The following is a 23,348-nucleotide window of genomic DNA, read 5'->3' on the forward strand; positions in this document are numbered from 1 at the left end:
GTGCCAGAAAGTTAAACAGATTTGTAAATCACTTCTATTAAAAAATCTTAATCCTTCCAGTACTTTTTAGGGGCTGTATACTAAAGAGAAATCCAAAAAAGAAATGCATTTCCTCTGATGTCATGACCACAGTGCTCTCTGCTGACCGCTGCTGTCCATTTTAGGAACTGTCCAGAGAAGCATATGTTTGCTATGGGGATTTTCTCCTGCTCTGGACAGTTCCTAAAATGGACAGCAGAGGTCAGCAGAGAGCACTGTGGTCATGACATCAGAGGAAATGCATTTCTTTTTTTGTATTTCAACGAAATATCAGGGTATATGGAGCAGACTAAATCTTAGACCATTTCCCATCTTACTGTACTGGCGGCTGCTTTATTTATTTACAAAGACTTAGACTCGACAACTCTCGATTCTACAGCGGGAAGTGTTACCTGAACTGAAATGTGTAACGCTAGAATCTGGCGGCTCCAGCCTTCAGTGCCTTAGATTTACATTCAGAAGGTGTAAATGACATTTTCTTTATCAAGTAAATGATCTTTCCTACTAATCATTTCCACTTGTAGAATTTCCAATGCTGCCGCTTTATGTAAATTTCTAAACGTTTTGTTTTCGTGCCATAAAGCCTGTAGCGAAGATATAAAAAAAAAAATCAATGCGTTCTACCTGACAGATAAAAGAAATAGAAATAGAATTGGGTAAAAAGGAGCTGAAGAAAATAAAGCAAGAGGTAAGAAAGCTAATGGGACATTGTAAAGTTCAGGTTGTCGAAGCCAAGGATATCCACGGCTCCTATCGCCTCCTCCTCAAGGAACCCAAGCTTCACAAGTCTGTGAATAAGGATTGTTCTACGAATGAGGTTCACGTCACCCAGGTGACTAAGCATTTACAGACTGTCATATGTACAATGGAAGCGGAGTCTTACCAACTACAAGAACAGTGCCGCAAAAGGCTGGATGACATCACTCAAGAGCTGGAAGGGATTCTTTGTATTCCACCAGCGAAGGGTTAATTTTATGATGTTAGAATAAAATGTTGTCATACGTGGACTGTTGTGTAAATTTGCGGTGTTTTTAAATGTTTCCATGTTTCTATTATTTTTTGCATCCTCTATTACACTGGTTGCACACGCAGTAAAAAGAAATGCTGGAAAAACACAAATCTCAAATGAAGCCAGTAGGGAAATATGAAACGACCCACCTACAATGCTTTGCTAGGGTTGGTTTTGTTTTTGTGGTGTCTTTTCTTTCCTTAAGTGCCTTTTTTTTTTTTTTTTCAACCAGTGTGTGGTGTTTTTCACTCAAAGGTCTCTCTATAATTGTATTTTCTGGAGAAAAAAAAAGAAAGAAAAAGCATTCGGAAAAGTTTGTTGCGTTTCTTCATGAAGATATTTTGAGGGAGTACTCCAGGACATGAAAATCTATGCCCTATCCTAAGGGTAGGGAATAAGCTTCAGATTGCGGGGGTCCAACCGCTGAGGCCCCCCCGCGATCTCCCATACGGGGTCTTTGGCTATTTGCCAAGAGCGCGCGTTTCAACCACCCCATGACGCAGCGGCTGACAAGCCCCCTCAATACATTTCTATGGCAGAGGCAGAGAGTTCTGAATGCAGTGCTCGGTTCTCCCATAGAGATTTATTGAGGGGGTGTGTTGGCTGCCGCGTCATGCGGTGATTGGACACGCCCTTTTGTCGCTGACTTTTGGGGCCCACATACAGGAGATCGTGGGGGGCCCCAGCGATTGGAACCCCCCGTGATCTGAAACTTATCCCCTATCCTTAGCATAGGGGATAAGCTTTCTTATCCCGGAGTACTCCTTTAATCACATGATCAAAAAAAAAAAAAACATGGAAAACCACAGGAAAAATGCAACAGAAAAAAAGAAAAATAAACACATGTACCAAAACAAAAATGCTATACGAAACAAGATAGGGGGTGGAGGATTGTTTTTACTTCATGGTTTCATGTATAATTTTCAGCAACAAAACAAAATTGGGTCACTGAAAAGAAAGGGAAAAAATTGTGGGTATTTACAATGGAAAAACATTTAATCTACTGTGTAAACACCCTTAAAGGGGTACTCCGCACCTAGACATTTTATCCCCTATCAAAAGGATAGGAGATAAGATGTCAGATCGCAGGGCTCCCGCCGCTGGGGACCCCCGGGATCTCGGCTGCAGCACCCACCTGTTGCAGCTTCCGGCAGCGCTGGAGGCTCTCATCCTAACGCCTCATGACCACGGTGACGGGATATCGTGACATCACAACTCCGCCCCCGTGTGACGTCACGCCTCGCCCCCTCAATGCAAGTCTATGGGAGGGGGCATGATGGCTGTCACTCCCCCTCCCATAGACTTGCATTGAGGGGCGGGGAGTGACGTCACACGGGGACGGAGTCGTGACATCAAGATCTCCCTTCACCTTGGTCGGGAGCCGAAGCCTCCAGCGTTTCCGGAAGCCGCAACAGGTGGGTGCTGCAGCCAAGATCCCGGGGGTCCCCAGCGGCGGGACCCCCACAATCTGACATCTTATCCCCTATCCTTTGGATAGAGGATAAGATGTCTAGGGGCAGAGTACCCCTTTAAGCTATGTTCTGACACTGTATAATCAGCCATTTTCTCTGCAGAAAATCGCTTAAAAACAGACGCCTTTTTGCTTTACATCCATTTTCTCAGTTGTTGTAGGGCAAAAAAGAGGCTGCAGAGCAAATAACAGCCGTTTCTTTATGGTGCACAAACATGGCAGTAAAGGGGAATTCCCATTTGGGAACGAGGTTCCCCCAGCATCTCCAACCTAGCTGTGGTTAGGAAGCTGAAAACTGCAAACCTCAGCACGCCATTTTGTTTCCAGAAATCATGGACTTCCGTAAACATCATTGTGGTGCTTGTGGTGCAAACAATTTATGCAGCTCCCAATATAATCAATTGGGGTTAAACAAAATGTGTTAAACAGCTCACTTAGATATTTTTGGCTTCCTGACTACCTCCATTTGCCACACACAGGCCAGAGGCATCAGGGGGTAGGCGGATCCTTTGATCTCAAGATAGGTGTGGGACCCATATCTAGGGGACATTTATGGCATAAATTGTGGATATGCCATAGTTGTCAAGATGGCAATACCCCTTTTAAAGGGGTTATCCTGGAAAAAAAATGTTTTATCTATCAACTGGCTCCAGAAAGTTAAACAGATTTGTAAATTACTTCTATTATAAAATCTTAATCCTTTCAGTACTTCTGCTTCTGAAGTTAAGCTTGTTCTTTTCTGTCTAAGTGCTCTCTAATGACACCTGTCTCAGGAACCGCCCAGTTTAGAAGAGGTTTGCTATGGGGATTTGCAGCTAAACTGGGCGGTTCCCGAGACACGTGTCATCAGAGAGCACTTAGACAGAAAAGAACAACCTTAACTTCAGAAGCTCATAAGTACTGAAAGGATTAAGATTTTTTAATAGAAGTAATTTACAAATCTGTTTAACTTTCTGGAGCCAGTTGAGATATATAAAAAAAAAAAAATCCTGGATAATCCCTTTTAAAAGTAGTTGTCTCATGATGATAAATCTCTGGCTACAAATACCACTTTAGAACTTATAGACATCATAGATGGGTTTTCCTTTCATGGACCAAGTATCCAAGGGATTCTACGACAATGACAATTTATCACCAGGATAGGTGTCTGATCGGAATGGGTCTAACTGTTGGGACCTTCACCAATCAAGGTAAGGTGAGTCCTAGGTGTCTCTGTTTGGAGCAGTGATTGGGTACAGTGCTCAGTAATCTTTGTCAGTACCATTGAGTTTGGATATTGCAGCAATGTGCATTTACAGCCTTACTTAAAGGGGCCATCCAGCTTAGCAAAATGTGTTACATTGCAGGGGATTCGACTGCTGGGACTCCCTGCAATCTCCTTCCCGGCTCTTTACCTGCAGGGAGCCGGAGTTGGCACACGCCCTCCATTAATCTCTATAGAAGAGACAAACTGATGTAATTGGGTATCTCTGACTTTCCAATGGAGATGTATGGAGGGGGCATGTTGACCACCCCTATGTAGGGAGAAGAAGCGGTGCAGAAGAAGAAGTGCCGGAATGGGGGATGTTTTGGGAGGTCGGAATGATGGGACCTCCTGCGATCTAACATTTATCCCGAACCAGTACCACCTTTAGTAATAAAAGAGCAGATTATAATTGCTTTTGCATTAATGGAATATTTGCTACATTTAGTGTCTAAAAAAAAAAAGTACTTTTAGCTTATCTGCCATATGACTTCTTTTGGAGTAAACTAAAGCGGTAAAGAAAATGAATAAAGACATTGCTGCTGAGGCAAGACCATTGGTGCAACATACCAGAGAAATAAAGCCCAAGGCATATGGAAGATTTATACAGATTCTGAGTTGAGTTGAGATTTTTCCGAACCATGGCGCATATTTTAACGGGGGAAAAAAAACTTCTGTTGAAAACCAATGTCCGGTGGGGATAACGTTTTATAGGTAACGTAATGAATTGCTGCTGGTTGTACATTATTTACTATGGACGTTTTTGATCTTACAAAAGAAGCTTTAAAAAAAATAAAACTACAGCATCACTGCATTGCATAAATATTCAGCTTAGAAATTAGCATGTATGAATAATTAATGAGAATCTGAAAAATATATGCAATGTATTTGTTCTATGCAGAGTGCGCCTCGTTGTATGGTAAATTGTTGTCTATTTCTGATTTTTAGTCGTTTGCTTTTGTGTTGTTTTATGGGTTATTTTTTTTTTTTTTTCCCCACTGTGAAAAGAACAATTGCATTGCAAAATTATCTTTTGAATTGAGATTTTACACACAGCAGGGTTTTTATTTTTATTTTTTGTTTTATATATAAATTAAAATTCAGCGTATGATTAAGCCGGTCAAACACATCAAGATTTCCTACTAAGAAATTGGCAAACAGTAGCTCTCTGAAGTAATAATCTAAGACCGTGGCATCAACATATCACAGCGCCCCACCAGTCCCCTACCCCTGAGCAAAAGTTATAGTAACCCAATCTTTTATATTAAGTACAACAATTTTTCATCCTAATTTATGCTTTTCCATGTTGAAACAAGTAATGCTTAAAAAGATAAAAGTGTGATTCTTCAAAGAATTGTAATTGTCAGGTTATGAAATAACACAATGTTTTTTCTTTTCTCTTTGGACACCACCATTATCAAGAATAGAATTCCCTAAATCCCGGTCATCGACAGAAGAGTTGGCACTCGCGCACAGCAACTCAATAGATAGAAACTAACCATTACAACAGAAGTATGCTGAAGCGCATCGCTGAAGGTACAAAATGTCAGTTTATGAAATTGCCAAAGGCCATGTTTATTTCCCCATTCTTGATTTCTACGAGCAAAAACAAGATGCTGCAGTGGGCGCAGGTTCAGTTATGTCTGGTGTTTTAGCATAGTTGCCACCTAGGATCAAAAAAATCCAGTAACCCAAATGAGTTTAGTAACCCAAAAGAATGGTTTCTTATTTGGAGCAACTACACTGGAGGGCAACTATTGCAGATCTATTATAGGTTCTACACCAAGCCTAATTTCAACCTATGGGACATACGGTAAGTTGTGAAAGACCCAACTTGTCATATCCAGTACGGCACTGGATTACCGGACTAATTTCAACCAAGCCTAGTAAATGTAAAAATAAAAGAAAAAACGAATTGACTTTTCAATAGGTTTTTTGAAAATTTACAGTTTTGTTTCTTATAGTAGATACAACACCAATAAAGTATGCGTACACAACAAAAATATTCATAGGCAACTGTAATAATAGAAACAAAAAGATATCCTGGACTCACCGCAGCAATACAGGTCATACGGCTCCTCTTCTGGACCTCCAACAGATGGGCAGACAAGGCTGGCGTGGGGCGCTAAGAGGCGATTGCCGAAGGTTTTGCGCAGCGTGGCGCGCTTCTTTGAGGCCGGAAGAAGTGCACCACGCTGCACGGAACCGTCGCCAGTCGCCTTTGAGCTCCCCACGCCAGCCTTGTCTGCCTATCTGTTGGAGGTCCAGAAGAGGAGTCGTATGACCTGTATTGCTGCGGTGAGTACAGGATATCTTTTTGTTTCTATTATTTCAGTTACATATAGATGCTATTTGATACTGTCTTAGCACCACCGCTGGTCATTTCCCTGAATACCCGAAGTGTACATCCAGGTTCCATAGGTGAAAACTGCTATAGGGAGTGGTTATGGTGCCGCTATTGTTTTCTATTGAAGTGTCTGCAAAGATATTCATAGAACAGCAATTTTTATTGGGAAATGGTATGATAAAAATGTGTACATAAAATTACCAAAGGTACCATGCACATCAATGGACAATGCAGATCTGACACGTCATCTACCTATTTCTGCTATTTATTTATTTTTATTTATTTGTTTACCAATAAATGGTCCTGCCATGAACTTTTAAATGAAATCCCTGGCATCTCTACACTCAATGTTAAAGAGTCCGCAGCGCCTGGAATCAAAGTCCTTGTTTCGCGGTATCTTTTTCCACTCCCCCTCAGGACAGGTTGCCCCTGTTCTTTTGACCATCCGGCTCAGCAGCGTCTCCACATCTCGGTACCCCATTTTTTTCTAGGGTCACAGGCATATTTTCCACATCAGTGAGGTCGTCCATGTGCTACTATATTCCTCCTTGCCGAAGGTAATACACAAGGCGTTGTCCTCCGGTCTCTCTTTTTTCTGGTCCTTTTATACATATTAAATAGCTTAGGGTGTCTTGATCAAACATCTTTATTTACAGTTTCTTCATACAACTTTCTGTTCCTAAGATATAAGGGTTTATAGTTTGTCTGACAATTCGGGGACTCATTTAGATGGGTGTGAACTAAATTTTTTTTCTTTCAAATTCAAAGCATCTTTATTTTTAAACAACCGGTAAATATGAACAGCAAGATAGTAGAAGGTACATAGTGGCCATGCAAGGCCAAGTATAAATCCGGTGTACAGTCAATAGGATAAGCAACACAATAGAAGTGTTAACCAATAACAACTTGCAAAATCATAACATAACTGTATGTTTAGAATAGTAGTATAGAAAACCTGGATAGGAGAGCATTCTCCTCGCCACTCTCATAGTTTTGGTCCATTGGAAGGGTTAGACATCAGATAAAGAGAGAAGAGGAGAAAATCAGGGATAATTCAACAAAGACAAGGATGAGATATGATAAGTAGATGGCCTGTCCAAGTCCAGGCACTACAGTGACAATACAAGTATACAATGGGTAGGCAAGTAAAAAGAGTCATAGAGTAGGAAAAGAAAAAGTAAGCAAAGAAAAGGCGCCAAAGTCTCTTAGGGGAGAAGAGAATGTGGACAAAGAACTGAAGGGGTCAGGAGGTCAATGACAACAAGAGAAGGGAGAAAAAACAAGGGAAGAGAAGGGGGAAGAGGGGGGGGGAGGTGAAGAGAAAAAAAAAAACAGTAGGACATCCCGTGCCGGACCCATCCCCCCCACCCTCCACGCCCCACTATATGAACCTGCAACAATTCAGTTAGCGGATATCGGGCAACAGAGATTCCGAAACCTAGGGGAAGAGCAAAACTGGGACCACGGCAGCCACGTGGCACCATATCGTTCCACCTCAGCCGGGAGCACCGCAAGAAGCTCCTCCATACGCTGGGTGCTGGATACCTCAGCCACCGTCAGGGAGTGTGTATTAAACATACGCGCCCCTCAATATACAGCATTCACACCCCCTGAGTGTATAATCCTGCCCATTACCCTATAACACTCCCATTACTAAAATTAAGTTTACACCCACCTAACTAAATTTTGGAATTTAAGACAAACAATAAACTTACACGTCTCGGGAACAGGAGGACGTATCAAGAAACTGTAAAAAGGTGTTTGATCAAGGCCCCTCTTAGCTCTTTAATGATAGTATCTCAAGTTTTTGGGTTGGCCACAGGTCCTCTTAAAACCCTGCCATACATTTTCAATAACAGTTATCTCTTCCGACCTCCCCATACACATGAACATTCGGCGCAGCCAAACATTAATGTTTTTCTATTGGGAGGTGAGAGTTCAGCTGCAGCCAGACAGCTCTGTTGCCAGCTTATTTCTCCCAGAACAATACATTAAAGGGGTACTCCGCTGCTAGACATCTTATCCCATATCCAAAGGATAGGGGATAAGATGTCTGATCGCAGGGGTCCCGCTGCTTGGGCCCTCTGTGATCTCCTGCAGCACCCGGCGTTTAAAAAAAACACCAGGTTCCAGCAGCAGTGGTCATCACGGCAGGTGGAGCGGCTACGGTACACCTTAGACAATCGACTGAACCTGACAAAGTGGGCAGGTTCCGCCAATGGGCACCTTTTAGTTTTGGCTTAATGTCCTTTTTTGGCCGCAAAGCTTTCCTAGTTGAGCACTTTCTACACTGCACAAAAAAAATAAAGGGAACACTAAGGATAACACATCCTAGATCTGAATGAATGAACTAATCGTATGAAATACTTTCGTCTTTACATAGTTGAATGCGCTGACAACAAAATCACACAAAAATTATCAATGGAAATCAAATTTATCAACCCATGGAGGTCTGGATATGGAGTCACACTCAAAATCAAAGTGGAAAACCACACTACAGGCTGATCCAACTTTATGTAATGTCCTTAACACAAGTCAAAATGAGGCTCAGTAGTGTGTGTGTGTGTGTGTGTGTGTGGCCTCCACGTGCCCGTATGACCTCCCTACAACGCCTGGGCATGCTCCTGATGAGGTGGCCAACTCATGGACAGTCTGTGGTGCAACGTGGCATTGGTGGATGGAGCGAGACATGATGTCCCAGATGTGCTCAATCGGATTCAGGTCTGGGGGACGGGCGGGGTAGTCCATAGCATCAATGCCTTCCTCTTGCAGGAACTGCTGACACACTCCAGAGGTCTAGCATTGTCTTGTATTAGGAGGAACACAGGGACAACCGCACCAGCATATGGTCTCACAAGGGATCTGAGGATCTCATCTCGGTACCTAATGGCAGTTAGGCTACATCTGGCAAGCACATGGAGGGCTGTGCTGCCCCCCAAAGAAATGCCATCCCACAGCATTACTGACCTACTGCCAAACCGGTCATGCTGGAGGATGTTGCAGGCAGCAGAATGTTCTCTATGGCGTCTCCAGACTCTGTTACGTCTGTCACATGTCACGTGCACCCGTGGTGAATTTGCCAATCTTGGTGTTCTCTGGCAAATGCCAAACACCGTGCACGGTGTTGGGCTGTAAGCACAACCCCCACCCGTGGATGTCGGGCCCTCATACTAACCTCATGGAGTCTGTTTCTGACAGTTTGAGTGTACACATGCACATTTGTGGCCTGCTGGAGGTCATTTTGCAGGGCTCTGGCAGTGCTCCTCCTGCTCCTCTTTGCGCAAAGGCGGAGGTAGCGGTCCTGCTCCAGGTCTGATGTACTGGCCTATCTCCTGGTAGCGCCTCCATGCTCTGGACACTACGCTGACAGACACAGCAAACCTTCTTGCCACTGCTCGCATTGATTTGCCATTCTGGAGGAGCTGCACTACCTGAGCCACTTGTGTGGGTTGTAGACTCTGTCTCATGCTACCACTAGAGTGAAAGCACCGCCGGCATTCAAAAGTGACCAAAACATCAGTCAGGAAGCATAGGAACTGAGAAGGGGTCTGTGGTCACCACCTGCAGAACCACTCCTTTATTGGGGGTGTCTTGCTAATTGCCAATAATTTCCACCTGTTGTCTGTTCCATTTGCACAACAGCATGTGAAATTGATTGTCAATCAGTGTTCTTCCTGAGTGGACAGTGTGATTTCACAGAAGTGTCATTGACTTGGAGTTACATTGTGTTAAGTTATTTTTTTTGAGCAGTGTATAAAGATGTAAGATATGCAGCTTCTTTGGAAAGGTAGACACATGCACTGTGACTTCAGTTGTGGTAAGCACTACCTTAGTCCCACGATAAAATCCTTGGCTTCTTAGAGGCATTTTTTCAGAAACTCACCCTCTAGCTAAACATGTTGGGATGGCCCGACCTAGGAAAGAGTGGTAGGTACTTCAAATCTTTTTTACTTGTAGATAATCTTATGAACAGAAGATCTGCTGCTGGGGCAGGAAAAGAATAGAAAAAAGCCCATGTTTACCTAGCCATCTTTGTCCACTAATGAGCCAATTTCCCCCACTGCTTTCTGCATGCATCATTCACTCTCAGTTCATTGCAAAATACACCTAAAGGGGTTATCCAAGATTATAGGAACATAGCTGATTTCACAGCACCACCCCTATCTTCAAGCTGTGTGGTTCAGTTTAGTTGAAGTTAATGAAACCACACAACCTGAGAATAGTTATGATCCTGTTTTTGGAATAAATTTGCTTTGTTTTTCTATTACTGGATAACCCCTTTAAGAGATGATGCCCATAAAAGTCCATATAGTAAGGGGAGTAGATAAAGAGCGAGGCAGTGACAGGGTTGCAGCTTGTAGTAAGTCTTTTATTTTACCTTTTTGAAGCTTACACTGCTCAGTACTACTCTAAAATGTCCTTTATGCTGCTACTGCTGAGCATGTACTAGAGAGTCATGTGAGAGCAGAATCTTCCCTTCTGTATGTGTGCAGTGTCTGAAAAATATCTTAGTTGCTTGTGTCCACCCTCTTAAAATATGCTCAGAAAACTGAAAATGGCAGATACACGTCATAAAATGGTTAGAAATACTGCAGTTTCTCATGTACCCAGCCACAGTTTATTCAGAAAAATCCCAGGAAAGTACAGGTACATTTTAAGAGTACGGTCCCACATTGTGACTACCGTATGCAGACCACCCCCATGCCCACATGCTGTAGCCAATGGCTGCACGATTCTATCAGTAAAACTGTAGTTACCTTCAATGCACACTTTAAAAGCTGCCATTTAGCCTCTACTGAAAATACTATTTTGCTTGATTTGGCAAGATGTGAATAATTTTGATTTGTTACAGGAGAATCGCGTAGAGTTTTAATGTCTATTTTAATATGCGGAACACTAAGATGTCTGATCGCGGGTACCCCCACGATCTTCCTGCTGCACCTGGCGTTCGTTTAGAGTGTAGGATGCAGTGCCGGTGGCTCGTTACGTCACGGCCACACCCCCTCAATGCAAGTCTATGGAAGGGGACGTCACACCCCCTCTCATAGACTTGCATTAAGGAGGTGTGGCCGTGACGTGACAAGCAGGGCATGACCGTGACGTCAAGTACCTCCTCCCCGCTTCGCTAGTCATCTGGCATGGAGCGAAGTTCGCTCCGTGCACCGGATGTCTGGAGTGCTGCAGCCAAGATCGCAGGGGTACCCAGCGGTGGGACCCCCCTGAGATCAGACATCTGAATAAGATAGACATCTGATAAGATGTCTAGGGGCGGAGTACCCCTTTAAGCATGCAGACAGTAAAGTGACATAAAATTATCAGACTATGGCAATGACAGTGTTTGTATTTTATCTAGATTCCCCGACTTTATTATATACACTGCTCAAAAAATAAAGGGAACACTTAAACAACACAATGTAACTCCAAGTCAATGACACTTCTGTGAAATCCCACTGTCCACTCAGGAAGCAACACTGATTGTCAATCAATTTCACATGCTGTTGTGCAAATGGAACAGACAACAGGTGGACATTTTAGGCAATTAGCAAGACACCCCAATAAAGGAGTGGTTCTGCAGGTAGTGACCACAGACCACTTTTTAGTTCCTATGCTTCCTGGCTGATGTTTTGGTCACTTTTTAATGCTGGCGGTGCTTTCACTCTAGTGGTCGCATGAGACGCAGTCTACAACCCACACAAGTGGCTCAGGTAGTGCAACTCATCCAGGATGGCACATCAATGCGAGCTGTGCCAAGAAGGTTTGCTGTGTCTGTCAGCGTAGTGTCCAGAGCATGGAGGCACTGCCAGGAGACAGGCCAGTACATCAGGAGACGTGGAGGAGGCCGTAGGAGGGCAACAACCCAGCAGCGGGACCGCTACCTCCACCTTTGTGCAAGGAGGAGCAGAAGGACCACTGCCAGAGCCCTGCAAAATGACCTCCAGTAGGCCACAAATGTGCATGTGTCCACTCAAACAGTCAGAAACAGACTCTATGAGGGTGGGATGAGGGCCCGACGTCCACAGGTGGGGGTTGTGCTTACGGCCCAACACTGTGCAGGACCTTTGGCATTTGCCAGAGAACACCAAGATTGGCAAATTCGCCACTGGCGCCCTGTGCTGTTCACAGATGAAAGCAGGTTCACACGGAGCACAAGTGACAGACGTAACAGAGTCTGGACACGCCGTGGAGAATGTTCTGCTGCCTGCAACATCCTCCAGCATGACCGGTTTGGCGGTGGGTTAGTAATGGTGTGGAGTGGCATTTCTTTGGGGGGCAGCACAGCCCTCCATATGCTTGCCAGAGGTAGCCTGACTGCCATTAGGTACTGAGATGAGATCCTCCGACCCCTTGTGAGACCATATGCTGGTGCGGTTGGCCCTGGGTTCCTCCTAATGCAAGACAATGCTAGACCTCATGTGGCTGGAGTGTGTCAGCAGTTCCTGCAAGAGGAAGGCATTGATGCTATGGACTGGCCCGCCCGTTCCCCAGACCTGAATCCGATTGAGCACATCTGGGACATCATGTCTCTCTCCATCCACCAACGTCACATTGCACCACAGACTGTCCGGATGCTTTAGTCCAGGTCTGGGAGGACATCCCTCAGGAGACCATCCTCCACCTCATCAGGAGCATGCCCAGGCGTTGTAGGGAGGTCATACGGGCACGTGGAGGCCACACACACTACTGAGCCTCATTGGGACTTGTTTTAAGGACATTACATAAAGTTGGATCAGCCTGTAGTGTGATTTTCCACTTTGATTTTGAGTGTGACTCCATATCCAGACCTCCATGGGTTAATAAATTTGATATCCATTGATCATTTTTGTGTGATTTTGATGTCAGCGCATTCAACTATGTAAAGACGAAAGTATTTTATACGATTAGTTCACTCATTCAGATCTAGGATGTGTTATCTTAGTGTTCCCTTTATTTTTTGGAGCAGTGTACAATGAAGTTGGTGTAGTCACATATGTCAGCATACGGGCAGACCGGTATTCTAACATATACCGCATCAGGCCGGTTCACTTTTATTGACTGAACATATTCTTCTATTTACTGTAGTAGGTGTGATTATTTGTACTTTTATTATACTTTTTATTTATACTTTTATTTTGCAGAACTCTAAGGGAATGTATCACCTAGATATTTTTCTAGTAGTTAGTCTTCTGTCTTGCCTTGTTTACATATCGATTTCATGGCATAAATTGCCTTCGCTGCTTTTAGAGCAGAATACCTCCATAACGTTGTATTTATGCCTCCATGATCACCGATAAACAAATACCCCACCACACAATAGGTAAAAGTGCACTATAGATATGCAACACCGAAATTGAACAAAAAGTAGTGCACTAAACACATAAGGTAAACATGAATGAATCTTTATTGAGAACTTATAAAAGAACAACAAAAGACATACTATTAAAAGCACCAGAATACAAAGTAAAAGTCGGTATGGAGGGCCCTATAGGCTTGGATACAGATTGGAATATCAGAATAGCAATGAATGAAGACATGAAACATTAGGGATAAAAATCAACAGTAATAAACTCCAGCAATAGCAGCAGGAGTACTACAAGAAAGATGCCAGGCCATACCTACCCTACCCCAATGACAGTTTCACTCCAAACGAGCTTCCTCAGGGGGTGTGACTAACCACCAAAACTCCTCACCTTATCTATGATACCCCTGACCAATCAAAAGACGCTAATGTTGATAGACGTTCGATTGCTCCAATAAAGATACCGATGCTGGCCTGCAAACAAGTGTCGGTAATAAAGTGCATAATTAAGCTCACCCCCACACATAGCAATACACAGCACACGGCCAACAATCTCGGAATCGGAAGGTCAAAATGACCCCGTTTACTGCGCAGGCTCCGGCGTACTACGCCGACTCCTGCGGTCATGTATGCCTCTATGTAAAAATATAGGACATTCAGTGGTACAGAATGGACACCAACTTCAGCTCCCTTACAGCTCATGGGTGTGACCATGGGTAATGTAATGGCCATGCAGGGTCACGTTTAGGAGCATTGGCTATTTGACACATGAAGCTCCCTAGTGGATACTGTACTGACACAGCATAACCTTCAATATATTTCTAAATCATTCTGATAGCACGTGCATTCAGGTGGCCAGCATAGCATAGCCCTTAAAGGGGTACTCCGGTGGGAAAAAAAAGGTTGATGTCACACGCCTGTGGCCCTGCGAACACGCTCCGGGGACTGATTACAAACGGGGTGCCGTGTGCAAGATCACGGGGGTCTCCTTTGGATAGGGGATAAGATGTCTAAGCACCGGAGAACCCCTTTAAGATTTTTAAATAGAAGTAATTTACAAATCTGTTTAAAGGGGTACTCCGCCCCTAGACATCTTATCCTCTATCCAAAGGATAGGGGATAAGATGTCAGATCGCGGGGGTCCCGCTGCTGGGGACCCCGGAATCTCGGCTGCAGCACCCATCTCAACGGCTTCCGGCAAGGCTGGAGGCTTCGGATCCCGACCACGCGAGCGGAAGAGCGTGACGTCACGACTCCGCCCCCGTGTAACGTCACGCTCCGCCGCCTCAATGCAAGCCTATGGGAGGGGGCGCGACGGCCGTCATGCCCCCTCCCATAGACTTGCATTGAGGGGGCGGAGCGTGACGTCACACGGGGCGGAGTCGTAACGTCACACTTTTCCGATAGGAAAGGGGATAAGATGTCTGGTACCCCTTTAACTTTCTGGCACCAGTTGATTTAATTTTTTTTTACCCCTTTTAAGAGTTATGGAGCCGCCTTATAAAGGGGTTTATCCTGCATCAAGCAGAGTTAGAGGCACTCCATGTTTTACATCGCCCATATTATGCACACAATCATTATTCCTACAGCACTATCTGTTTCATTTCAGCACAGCTGCATTCATGTGTTTCTTTACTGTAACTGGGTCATGTCATCATCAGTATGACTCACTCAAAAATGAAACACAGTTTTTTATGTCTCAGCTAAAGTGATCAGTCCAGAGTCAGCTGACTGCACCTGTATAATACTGCTGCTATCTCTATGGGATCAGGATATATAGTAGTTATACAATTCCCCTCCCTGCTCTATCCATATACTGCTGCTGCTATCTCTATAGGATCAGGTTTAATAGTAGTTAAACACCTCCTCTCCATTTTTATCTGTATACTGCTGCTAATATCTCTATGGGCTCAGGATATAAAGTAGGTATTCACCACCCCTCCAGCTCTATCTGTATACTGCTGCTATCTTTATGGAATCAGGATATATAATAGTTATACACCACCCCTCCCAGCTCAATCCATATATTGGTGCTGTTATCTCTATGGGATCAGGATACATAGTAGACACACCCCCGCCCTCCCCCACGACGGGAACCGGTCTCTCTCAGTGAGGAGCGCGTGTCGTCTACTGGTAGACTGCATGCCCTCCATTCATTTATATGAGAGTGCTAATGATGTCTGAGTGCTGTACTGTACTTTTCAGTGCTCCCATAGAAATGAATAGAGCGTGTGCGTGTCCTGTCCCGGTGATCATCGGAGTCCCAGTGGTCGGCCCCTCCACGATCAGCTACTTATCTCCTATGCTGTGGATAGGGGATAAGTTAATTATTGCTGAAGTTCTCCATTAATGCATATGCTTGGATAGTGGTTAAAAGAAAATACCCTTATTTTTCTATATTCAGGCTAATTTTTTCGCTGTGATCTGTAGTTTTTATTGGTACCACTTTTTGCACATAAATGACCTTTTGATCACTTTTTATAAAAAAAATTTCTGGGATGTGATGTGACCAAAGATCAGCAATTTTGAACTTTGGTATTTTTTTATATTTACGCCATTCACCTACAGGGTCATAAACATTAATAGTTTGGTGTTATTTTTATTTTTTATATGAAAAATGATAAAAAGGGGTCATTTTAATCAATACTAGGGGAGGGGCCTATGTATGTTTTAAAAAAAAAAAACATTTTTTTGAACTATTTTATGTACACTTTTTAAGTTTCCATAAGCGACAATCATTAAATTGCTAGCACTGAATAATGCTTTGCTATTGCATAGCATTACTCAGTGTTATTGGCGATCTACTGGTTCACCAGGCTCTAACAGCGGATCAGAGTTGGGAGAGGACCTCTGGCAGGCAAACAAACTGATCGGACCCCCGCATACATGTTATTGGGTTGCAGATTGGTTGGAGGGGCAGTCATTGTGGTGTTTAAGTGGCCTGATCGCTATTGATCATGGCATTTAAGAGGTTACTGATGGAGAACTTACAGTTTATGAAGCGAGTGCAGGAGCATAGTCTGAATGCCATCTTGGTATGTTAAGTATCAGGGTACCAGGGCGTACATTTAAGTCCAGTGTCCTTAAAGGGGTACTCCACCCCTGACATCTTATCTCCTATCCAAAGCATAGGGGATAAGATTTATGATCGCCGCTGGGGACCCTCGTGATCTCTTCTGCAGCGCCCCCGTTCATGAGCTGCACGGAGTGAAGATCGCTCCGTGGCTGATGACGGGCGATATAGGGGCCGAGGTATCGCGACTTCACGGCTCCGCCTCCTTGCGATTTCACGCCCCGCCCCCTCAATGCAAGGCTATGGGAGGGGGCATGACAGCCGTCACACCCCCTCCCATAGGCTTGCATTGAGGGACCCCCTGATCAGACATCTTATCCCTTATCCTTTAGATAGGGGATAAGATGTGTAGGGGCGGAGTATCCCTTTAAGGGGTATAAAAAAAAAAAGCCAAAAACAAGCTACCATCCGACTGAGAGATACGATTTTATAGTCATCCAATTTTATTTCTTGCATCCCATTCGATTAGATTTGACACCTTCCGATTTTACCATTAGATCGTCGGACGTACAGATCGTGATGTGAACCTGGCCTTATGATTTTCAGGGTTCCGGGAAAGTTACCCTTTCCTCTGATTGCTCAAAGGACCTACAGGCCAGTGATGGGCTACAAACCGCCTTGGCAGGCATACTGCATCCTGGGCAAGTGCAAAGAAAGGTATTAACTCCCATAACCTGGTATTAACATTAAGGAATTATTTGTAAATTTTGAGGAGAAACTTCCCTTTTTAGAATTAACAATCTTAAACCTTTTTCGTGAAACCATCCACTAGGAGCCCATTTCGGTAGCTACAATACACAGTGCACTGCATGCTTAGGGATGTGCAGGTGCAGCAGCAGAAGAAGCAGCAGCAGTGTGGAGGAGACATTGACATGTAATGGGTGGGAACTCTCCTCTGTAATTCTCCTTCGTGCAAGTCTGTAGAAGAAGGAGAGAGGCTTCAGTGCTTATAGCCTTCATCCCTCTCCCCTCCCCCTATACAACAGTATCTCCACTGTTACTGGCATTCATCCTGCAAATGACTGCTTGAATGCAGTGCTGGGCTGCTGGCTCCATCCACCGAGTGCAGCCTACTGGAGGGGGATACAGGAGCGAGCATCAGCCTGGAAGACCAGGAAAACCATGGGCGATTGACAGGGCATCGCCAATGACCATAAGGGCCATAAAGGATGCTGGATTGTACAGGGATAATGGTCTTTCCGGAGATCACTGCAAACCTGATTGGATTTAATATTGATACCCAGCTGTTGCAAATGTCTTAGCTGGAAGGAGTGATTGGCTGGATTGTTAAAGGTAAGACTGGAAGACTGGATCTATATCTGTCTATCTCTCTATCTATATATATATATATATATATATATATATATATATATATACAAAACACATATGAGAAAAAATAATATATATATATATATATATATATATATATATATATATATATAGATAGATAACTATATATAGGGAAAGAGAGACTTCATTACTTTAATATATGCATTTGTGGCTATACAGTTACCTATAATAAAGCCAGCAGGGGTTGAACAGTAATTTTCGTAAGAGAATCATGCAAGTTCACCGGTGCCAGTATGTGGCCTCAGTTTCTATGACCATTATAGTTTTTTATTGTTTTTTTTTTATCCTATCATAAAGCCTGTGGAGGTGACCTGCTTACAGCAGGGATCCAAGAATTACATAAGAGTCTCAGTGTACCTATTGGGATATATACATTTATATCTCATCCAGATATCATGCAGTTCTTCCGGATATATCTATATAGACACATCTGTTAAGCCCAAACAGCAGTTCTCTTATACATGTACAGTGCGTGTGTTGCAAGTTTTCATGGATGTGATCATCCTGAGAATGCTTTGTGACCCCAAATTTGTTTATCAAGTATAGAGTGAAACCTCTCCAGAAGACCACTCTCTTATCCAGACCAGATTTCAGGTGATCTATTTTGCGGTCCACCGTACACTATGCACAGTGCCTATTTTCTTTAAGAAGACTACTCCCATAGAAGACCACTTTTCCATGCAATTATTGGTGGTCTTCTTAAAGAGGTTTAACTGAAGGTTGGGGAGCATTTCTGCTATGTGCCATGTGCCTCAGTTAGAAATATCCAGTGGGCCTTGTGGGTGTAAAGAGAGGGGTAGAATGATATACCACAATCCCACATTGCTAATACCAGGTCTAATATTTTTCATTTTAAGTCTGTGACTCATCCATTCCAAGGGGAAATGTTTGGTTGTTGGAACCTCTGCACCTAATGTACAAAAAAGGAAAATGACTGGTTTATGATACTCCAAAATGTAATTATTTATGTTCCCACCGAGTCCTGATATGTCTATGTCTAGTGGTTACTAAGTACTTTTAGGGCATCAGCCTGTGAGGGGGCAGTCAGTATGGCATCTAAGTCTTGTTACCTCTTGTCTGACATTTCCTAACTTAGAATCTCTATCATACCAATAAAATCTTTGTCTTTGCAAATCTACCATAGAATTCTGGATTCCCAATCACAGAAGCATGGCCCCTTATATTCCGGGCATCTATGCCAGAACCAGCTCCCAGGTGCCCACTGATGTCAGAGAATTCTTTCAAATGGGAATCACATATGAGGTCTTGATCATGAAACGTGAGATGCTTTTCTGAATTTTGTCGTAGTCCTATAACTTTTAGTTTTTCTCGTATTCTTTTACCAATGTGAATGCTAAATGTTTAGACAATTTTTCACAGTGTAAATTGCCTTATCACAAGCTGATCTCAGCAAGGCCCCAATGTTCAGAGCCCCCTTACCTAGAGCAGGTGTTTGCAGTCTATGGGTTGAGGCTTCAAGACATACAGAGTTAAGGAAGCATGACAAGGGAGCTCACTCAAGTCAGTAAATGTGGGTGTTTTTCCTGAATCGAGACATGTTCCGGATGATCATACAGAGGTTGTCTTTAAGGCTCTTTTTTCACATCATGTTTTTAGGTCTCCGTCATGCTGTATGTCAGCAATGGTATGTGGACATAAAGCCCTACATGCTCATGGCAGGTCCATTGACCTCAGCAGGCCAAACGTAGTCTCATTGTCATGTTTGGTCCATGGGCTTTTTTTGTGGGTCTCGAAAATATGGTCTACAACATTTCAGTCAAATTTTTGGTGCAAATGTATTCACAACTAGACTCTGTTAAGCCCATTGAAATCAACGAGCCCACCAGCTGTACGTCGGCAGCCCTTTTTCAACAGGACACCAAAATATAATCTGAACTAATGCTAAAAATATGATGTGAATGCTACCGAAGATAGTCACCAATGTTAAGCTGATCATGGATTATCTACAATGACCCCCATGAAAAACTATTATTGGGTTATGTAGTAAATGGCTGCAGCTTGTCTCATTATGGCAGCTTTTTATATCGCCCATTAAAAAAATAAGGTTGTCCAAACAGCCTCTTCAAATTGGCAAATGGCCTTGAAATATTGAATTCCAAAAAGCCATATGGGCCCTTAGTCATTCACCAGACACCACAACAATATTGTGAGTTAAAATACACGTCAGCGATTCAAGGATATGTCGGAAATATCCACTATGTGGACGTAGCTTTGGGAAGAAGTGAAGTATAGGTTGATGGTTCTCTTCTCCCAAGCCTTGACTTCAGTTCAAGGAGCTGTCTTCTTTTTAACCAGTTTTTCCTGTAAATTACAAAGTTGATTGTCTCAAAATGGCTAATGGGAAAGTCAAAACAATCAGATTAAGGGTCTATTCACACATACAGTATTCTGTGCAGATTTGATGCGCAGGATTTCAAGCTGTGTTCAGTCATTCAGTTTATATTGAAATCTGCAGCAGAAAATCCTGCGCATCAAATCTGCGCAGAATACTGTACGTTTGAATAGACCATTAAGGGGGTTCAGCTCCCTCAAATCCCAGAAACAAGCTGGGACTGTCACATATTGGGTCATCCCCAATTTAAAGTGCATAAAACCGCTAACACTGTGTTATAACTATTAGTGTCAAGAGTTGTTGGTGGCTTAATTTCCCCTAGAAAAACTTTCTGCCATCCCAGAGTGTCAAAGAAGCATGGCTCTGGGCACAACGCCTTTCCCCTGTGTCATCGTGCCTGTTTCCTGTTTGATTGACACACAGGGCTTGCCTGCCAGCAGTGACCAGTGGGGAAATCCTGCACATGCGCCTTGAGTCTGACGGGTTAGAAATCAAAGACTCACTGCCCATGAATGGTGATTGCGGTGTATGAAGATTTTCACTCAGTAACTGGAGATCGGTATAGCATCACTCTGTATTGCAACACTGGCAGATGTTCCTTACAGTCTAAAGCTGGCCATGCACATTAGATAAGGGTTGGCTGAACCCGCTAGATCAGCCAGCCATGTATGGGGGCCCTCTGACTTTCCTCCAATAACAGGTGTTGGACATATGGGCACTGGACATGTTGGATTTTAACTGCCCAATTGTATTGTTTTTTGGAGTTGTCTAGCTTATGCTTTCTACCCTCTCGCCACTAAGAACTCTGCCACACGTGTAAGAGGGGATTGGGAGGAATTACTTTTAGCCGGACACCCACCTGGCCAGCCTATAGGGGTTGTCTGGAATAATGTCCTACAGGGAACCTGTCATTGGGTTCATGTTGCGTAAACCATGAGGATATACCTGTCCTGCCGCCCGTGATTGATAGATTCTTTCCTATACCCAGTTAGGCAGAGATACATCAAGAGGCGGAGGGAGCCACCAGAAACTGCAGCCTCATCTGCTGCCGATCCCCCTCCAGTACCATTTGGGCAGTGCCAGTCCCGCTACTCAGAATTTCAGTTCTGCATCCCATCAACATAGGAAGTCCCCACTCTCCACATCAATGACCTGCCTCAGATAGTGAATGGCCTAGCAGGCACCTCCTATGTATTTTGAGCGAGAACTGGAGGCTATGAGCAACTTGACTGGCACCATCCAACTTTCACCACTAGGGAAAGGGTGAATAAGTGTTTGTATTTTTGCTGCCACCCTGAACATGTTTAGACGTTAAACTATCTTACCGGAAAACCCCATTTAACGTTATAGGTATGGCTTTTTTTTTTTTTTACTGCAGATTTGGTTGTAAATCCACCTGAAATCTGTTGCACAATTCCCAAGCATTGCAAAAATCTGCAGCAAGTCCACCATATCAAAGGCATGCTGTGTAGGTGTACTTTTTTGGATGACGTTGGTGTCATTCACTCTTGATGCCACCTTGTCCACCAGTGATATTTACCCCCTACTGACATCTGGACCATCATTCTTTGTCTTTTCCCTCTTACCATCCACAATCCATCCTCCTTTACATTACATTCACGTCTCTGTTCTCCTACCGGCAGACTAACTCATACATTGGTTTAATCTGTGCGCAGGAGACGGTGTTCAAGTTAATCCATAAGTAAAATAAAGCCTAGACCCTCACATACGGTGTCATTGATCCAGGCCCAGGTTAAGTTATCTGACTCTGTTATTACATTCCTTGGCATTTCACATTTATAGTTCTTTTTTGGGTTGGGGAAAGTTGACAGATACTACATGTATTTTTGCTGTGTGTCAGTGTATACTGTTGGTTCCGATGCATACTGATTATCTATCAGGGATCTTCTCATCATGCATTCTCCTCGCTTTAGAGCAATGCTGAGCTGCCGCTGTGTGAAATATTCCAAATATTCACTCACTGTCTAACTGGATGAAATTGGTGTTGTACGATTTCATTTTCTGCAACTGTTTTATTCTTCACCTCGGATACAGATAAAGAGTATTCCTGGTTACTGGTGATACACCCATAGAAAGTCCTTTGTTTAGAACATTATTACAAAAATGCAAAAATTTGGCGGTTGTCTCCCTAATAGTATAGGAGATAAATGTCTGATCCCTGGTGGTCTGAGGGTTGACACCTGCTGAAAATCATGAGAATGGGGGTCCTTAGTCTTCCATCTGAATGGAGCACCTCCACTCCAGTTATTGTCTATGGGACTTCCAGAGTGACAGGAACACAGTGCCTTTCATTGAATATTTATGGAATGTTCATATATCAAAGCAAAAATATATTTTTAGTGAAATGATAACAGTTACATAGTTCATACATAGTTTCTAATAGTGTTGATCCAGAGGAAGACCCAAAAAAAAAAAGAAAAAAAGGATGTAGAAGCCAATTTTTCCTGACTCCAATATGGCATCAGAATAAATCCCTGGATCAACGTTCTGTCCCTATAATCCTGTCCATAACCTTCTTCCTCTGGCAGAGAGTTTGCTGGAACTGGCGCGCCGAGAGCTTGTGATGTCATAGCCCCGCCCCCTCGTGCCATCACGCCCCGCCCCCTCAATGCAAGTCTATGGGAGGGGGTGTGACAGCCGTCACGCCCCCTCCCATAGACTTGCATTGAGGGGGCGGAGCATGACATCATGAGGGGGTGGGGGTATGACATCACAAGCTCCCGGCGCCGGCTCCAGTGTTCGGAACAGTTTGTTCCAAACGCTGAGCAGCGGACTACCCCTTTAACCCCTATCCCCAGAATAAAAATAAATGTATAATAGCTGAGTATCCAACCACTCTTCATACTGTGTAACTATTTTATCTCTTTATTTTCTGCTTATTTGGGAGGCGAAGGACAAAAAACATCAATACTGTCTTTCAGTTTTTTTTTTTTGTAGTGCTTCCAGTGTGTGATAAGTGATGTTTTTATACATTGGGTTATTATGGAATAGGCAATGCAAAATATGTCTTTTTTTTAAATTCTTTTATTATTATAATTTTTATTTATTTATTTATTTTCAGAAAATTTTACAAGGGAAAAATTACAAAATATCCATTTTAAGGGGGTACTACCGTGTGGACAACTTATCAGGCAACTTATCCCCTATCCTTTAGACAGGGGTTAAG

General features: G+C 43.4%; 2 protein-coding genes across 7 annotated transcripts in view; both read left to right on the forward strand.

The window, feature by feature from the left end:
* TEDC1 (tubulin epsilon and delta complex 1) overlaps nucleotides 1–1,147 on the forward strand; it is a 55,696-nt gene extending 54,549 nt beyond the window's left edge. Inside the window, exon 7 of one of the 4 annotated variants that reach the window (XM_056545339.1) lies at nucleotides 671–1,136. In XM_056545339.1, coding sequence (XP_056401314.1) covers nucleotides 671–1,009 — 339 coding nt within the window. In that variant the 3' untranslated portion in view covers nucleotides 1,010–1,136. Of the gene's footprint in view, nucleotides 1–670 lie in introns of all 4 variants that reach the window. The other 3 variants (XM_056545338.1, XM_056545336.1, XM_056545337.1) reach the window with 3 other exon arrangements.
* A 4,114-nt stretch (nucleotides 1,148–5,261) lies between these two features.
* Nucleotides 5,262–23,348, forward strand: part of TMEM121 (transmembrane protein 121) — an 84,062-nt gene continuing 65,975 nt past the window's right edge. The window contains exons 1-2 of one of the 3 annotated variants that reach the window (XM_056545342.1): nucleotides 5,262–5,298; nucleotides 18,953–19,087. The gene's annotated coding sequence lies outside the window, so the exon portion shown is untranslated. Of the gene's footprint in view, nucleotides 5,299–17,284; nucleotides 17,752–18,952; nucleotides 19,088–23,348 lie in introns of those variants that run through there. The other 2 variants (XM_056545340.1, XM_056545341.1) reach the window with 2 other exon arrangements.

Source organism: Hyla sarda, chromosome 11, assembly GCF_029499605.1.
Source record: "Hyla sarda isolate aHylSar1 chromosome 11, aHylSar1.hap1, whole genome shotgun sequence".
NCBI lineage: Eukaryota > Metazoa > Chordata > Amphibia > Anura > Hylidae > Hyla > Hyla sarda.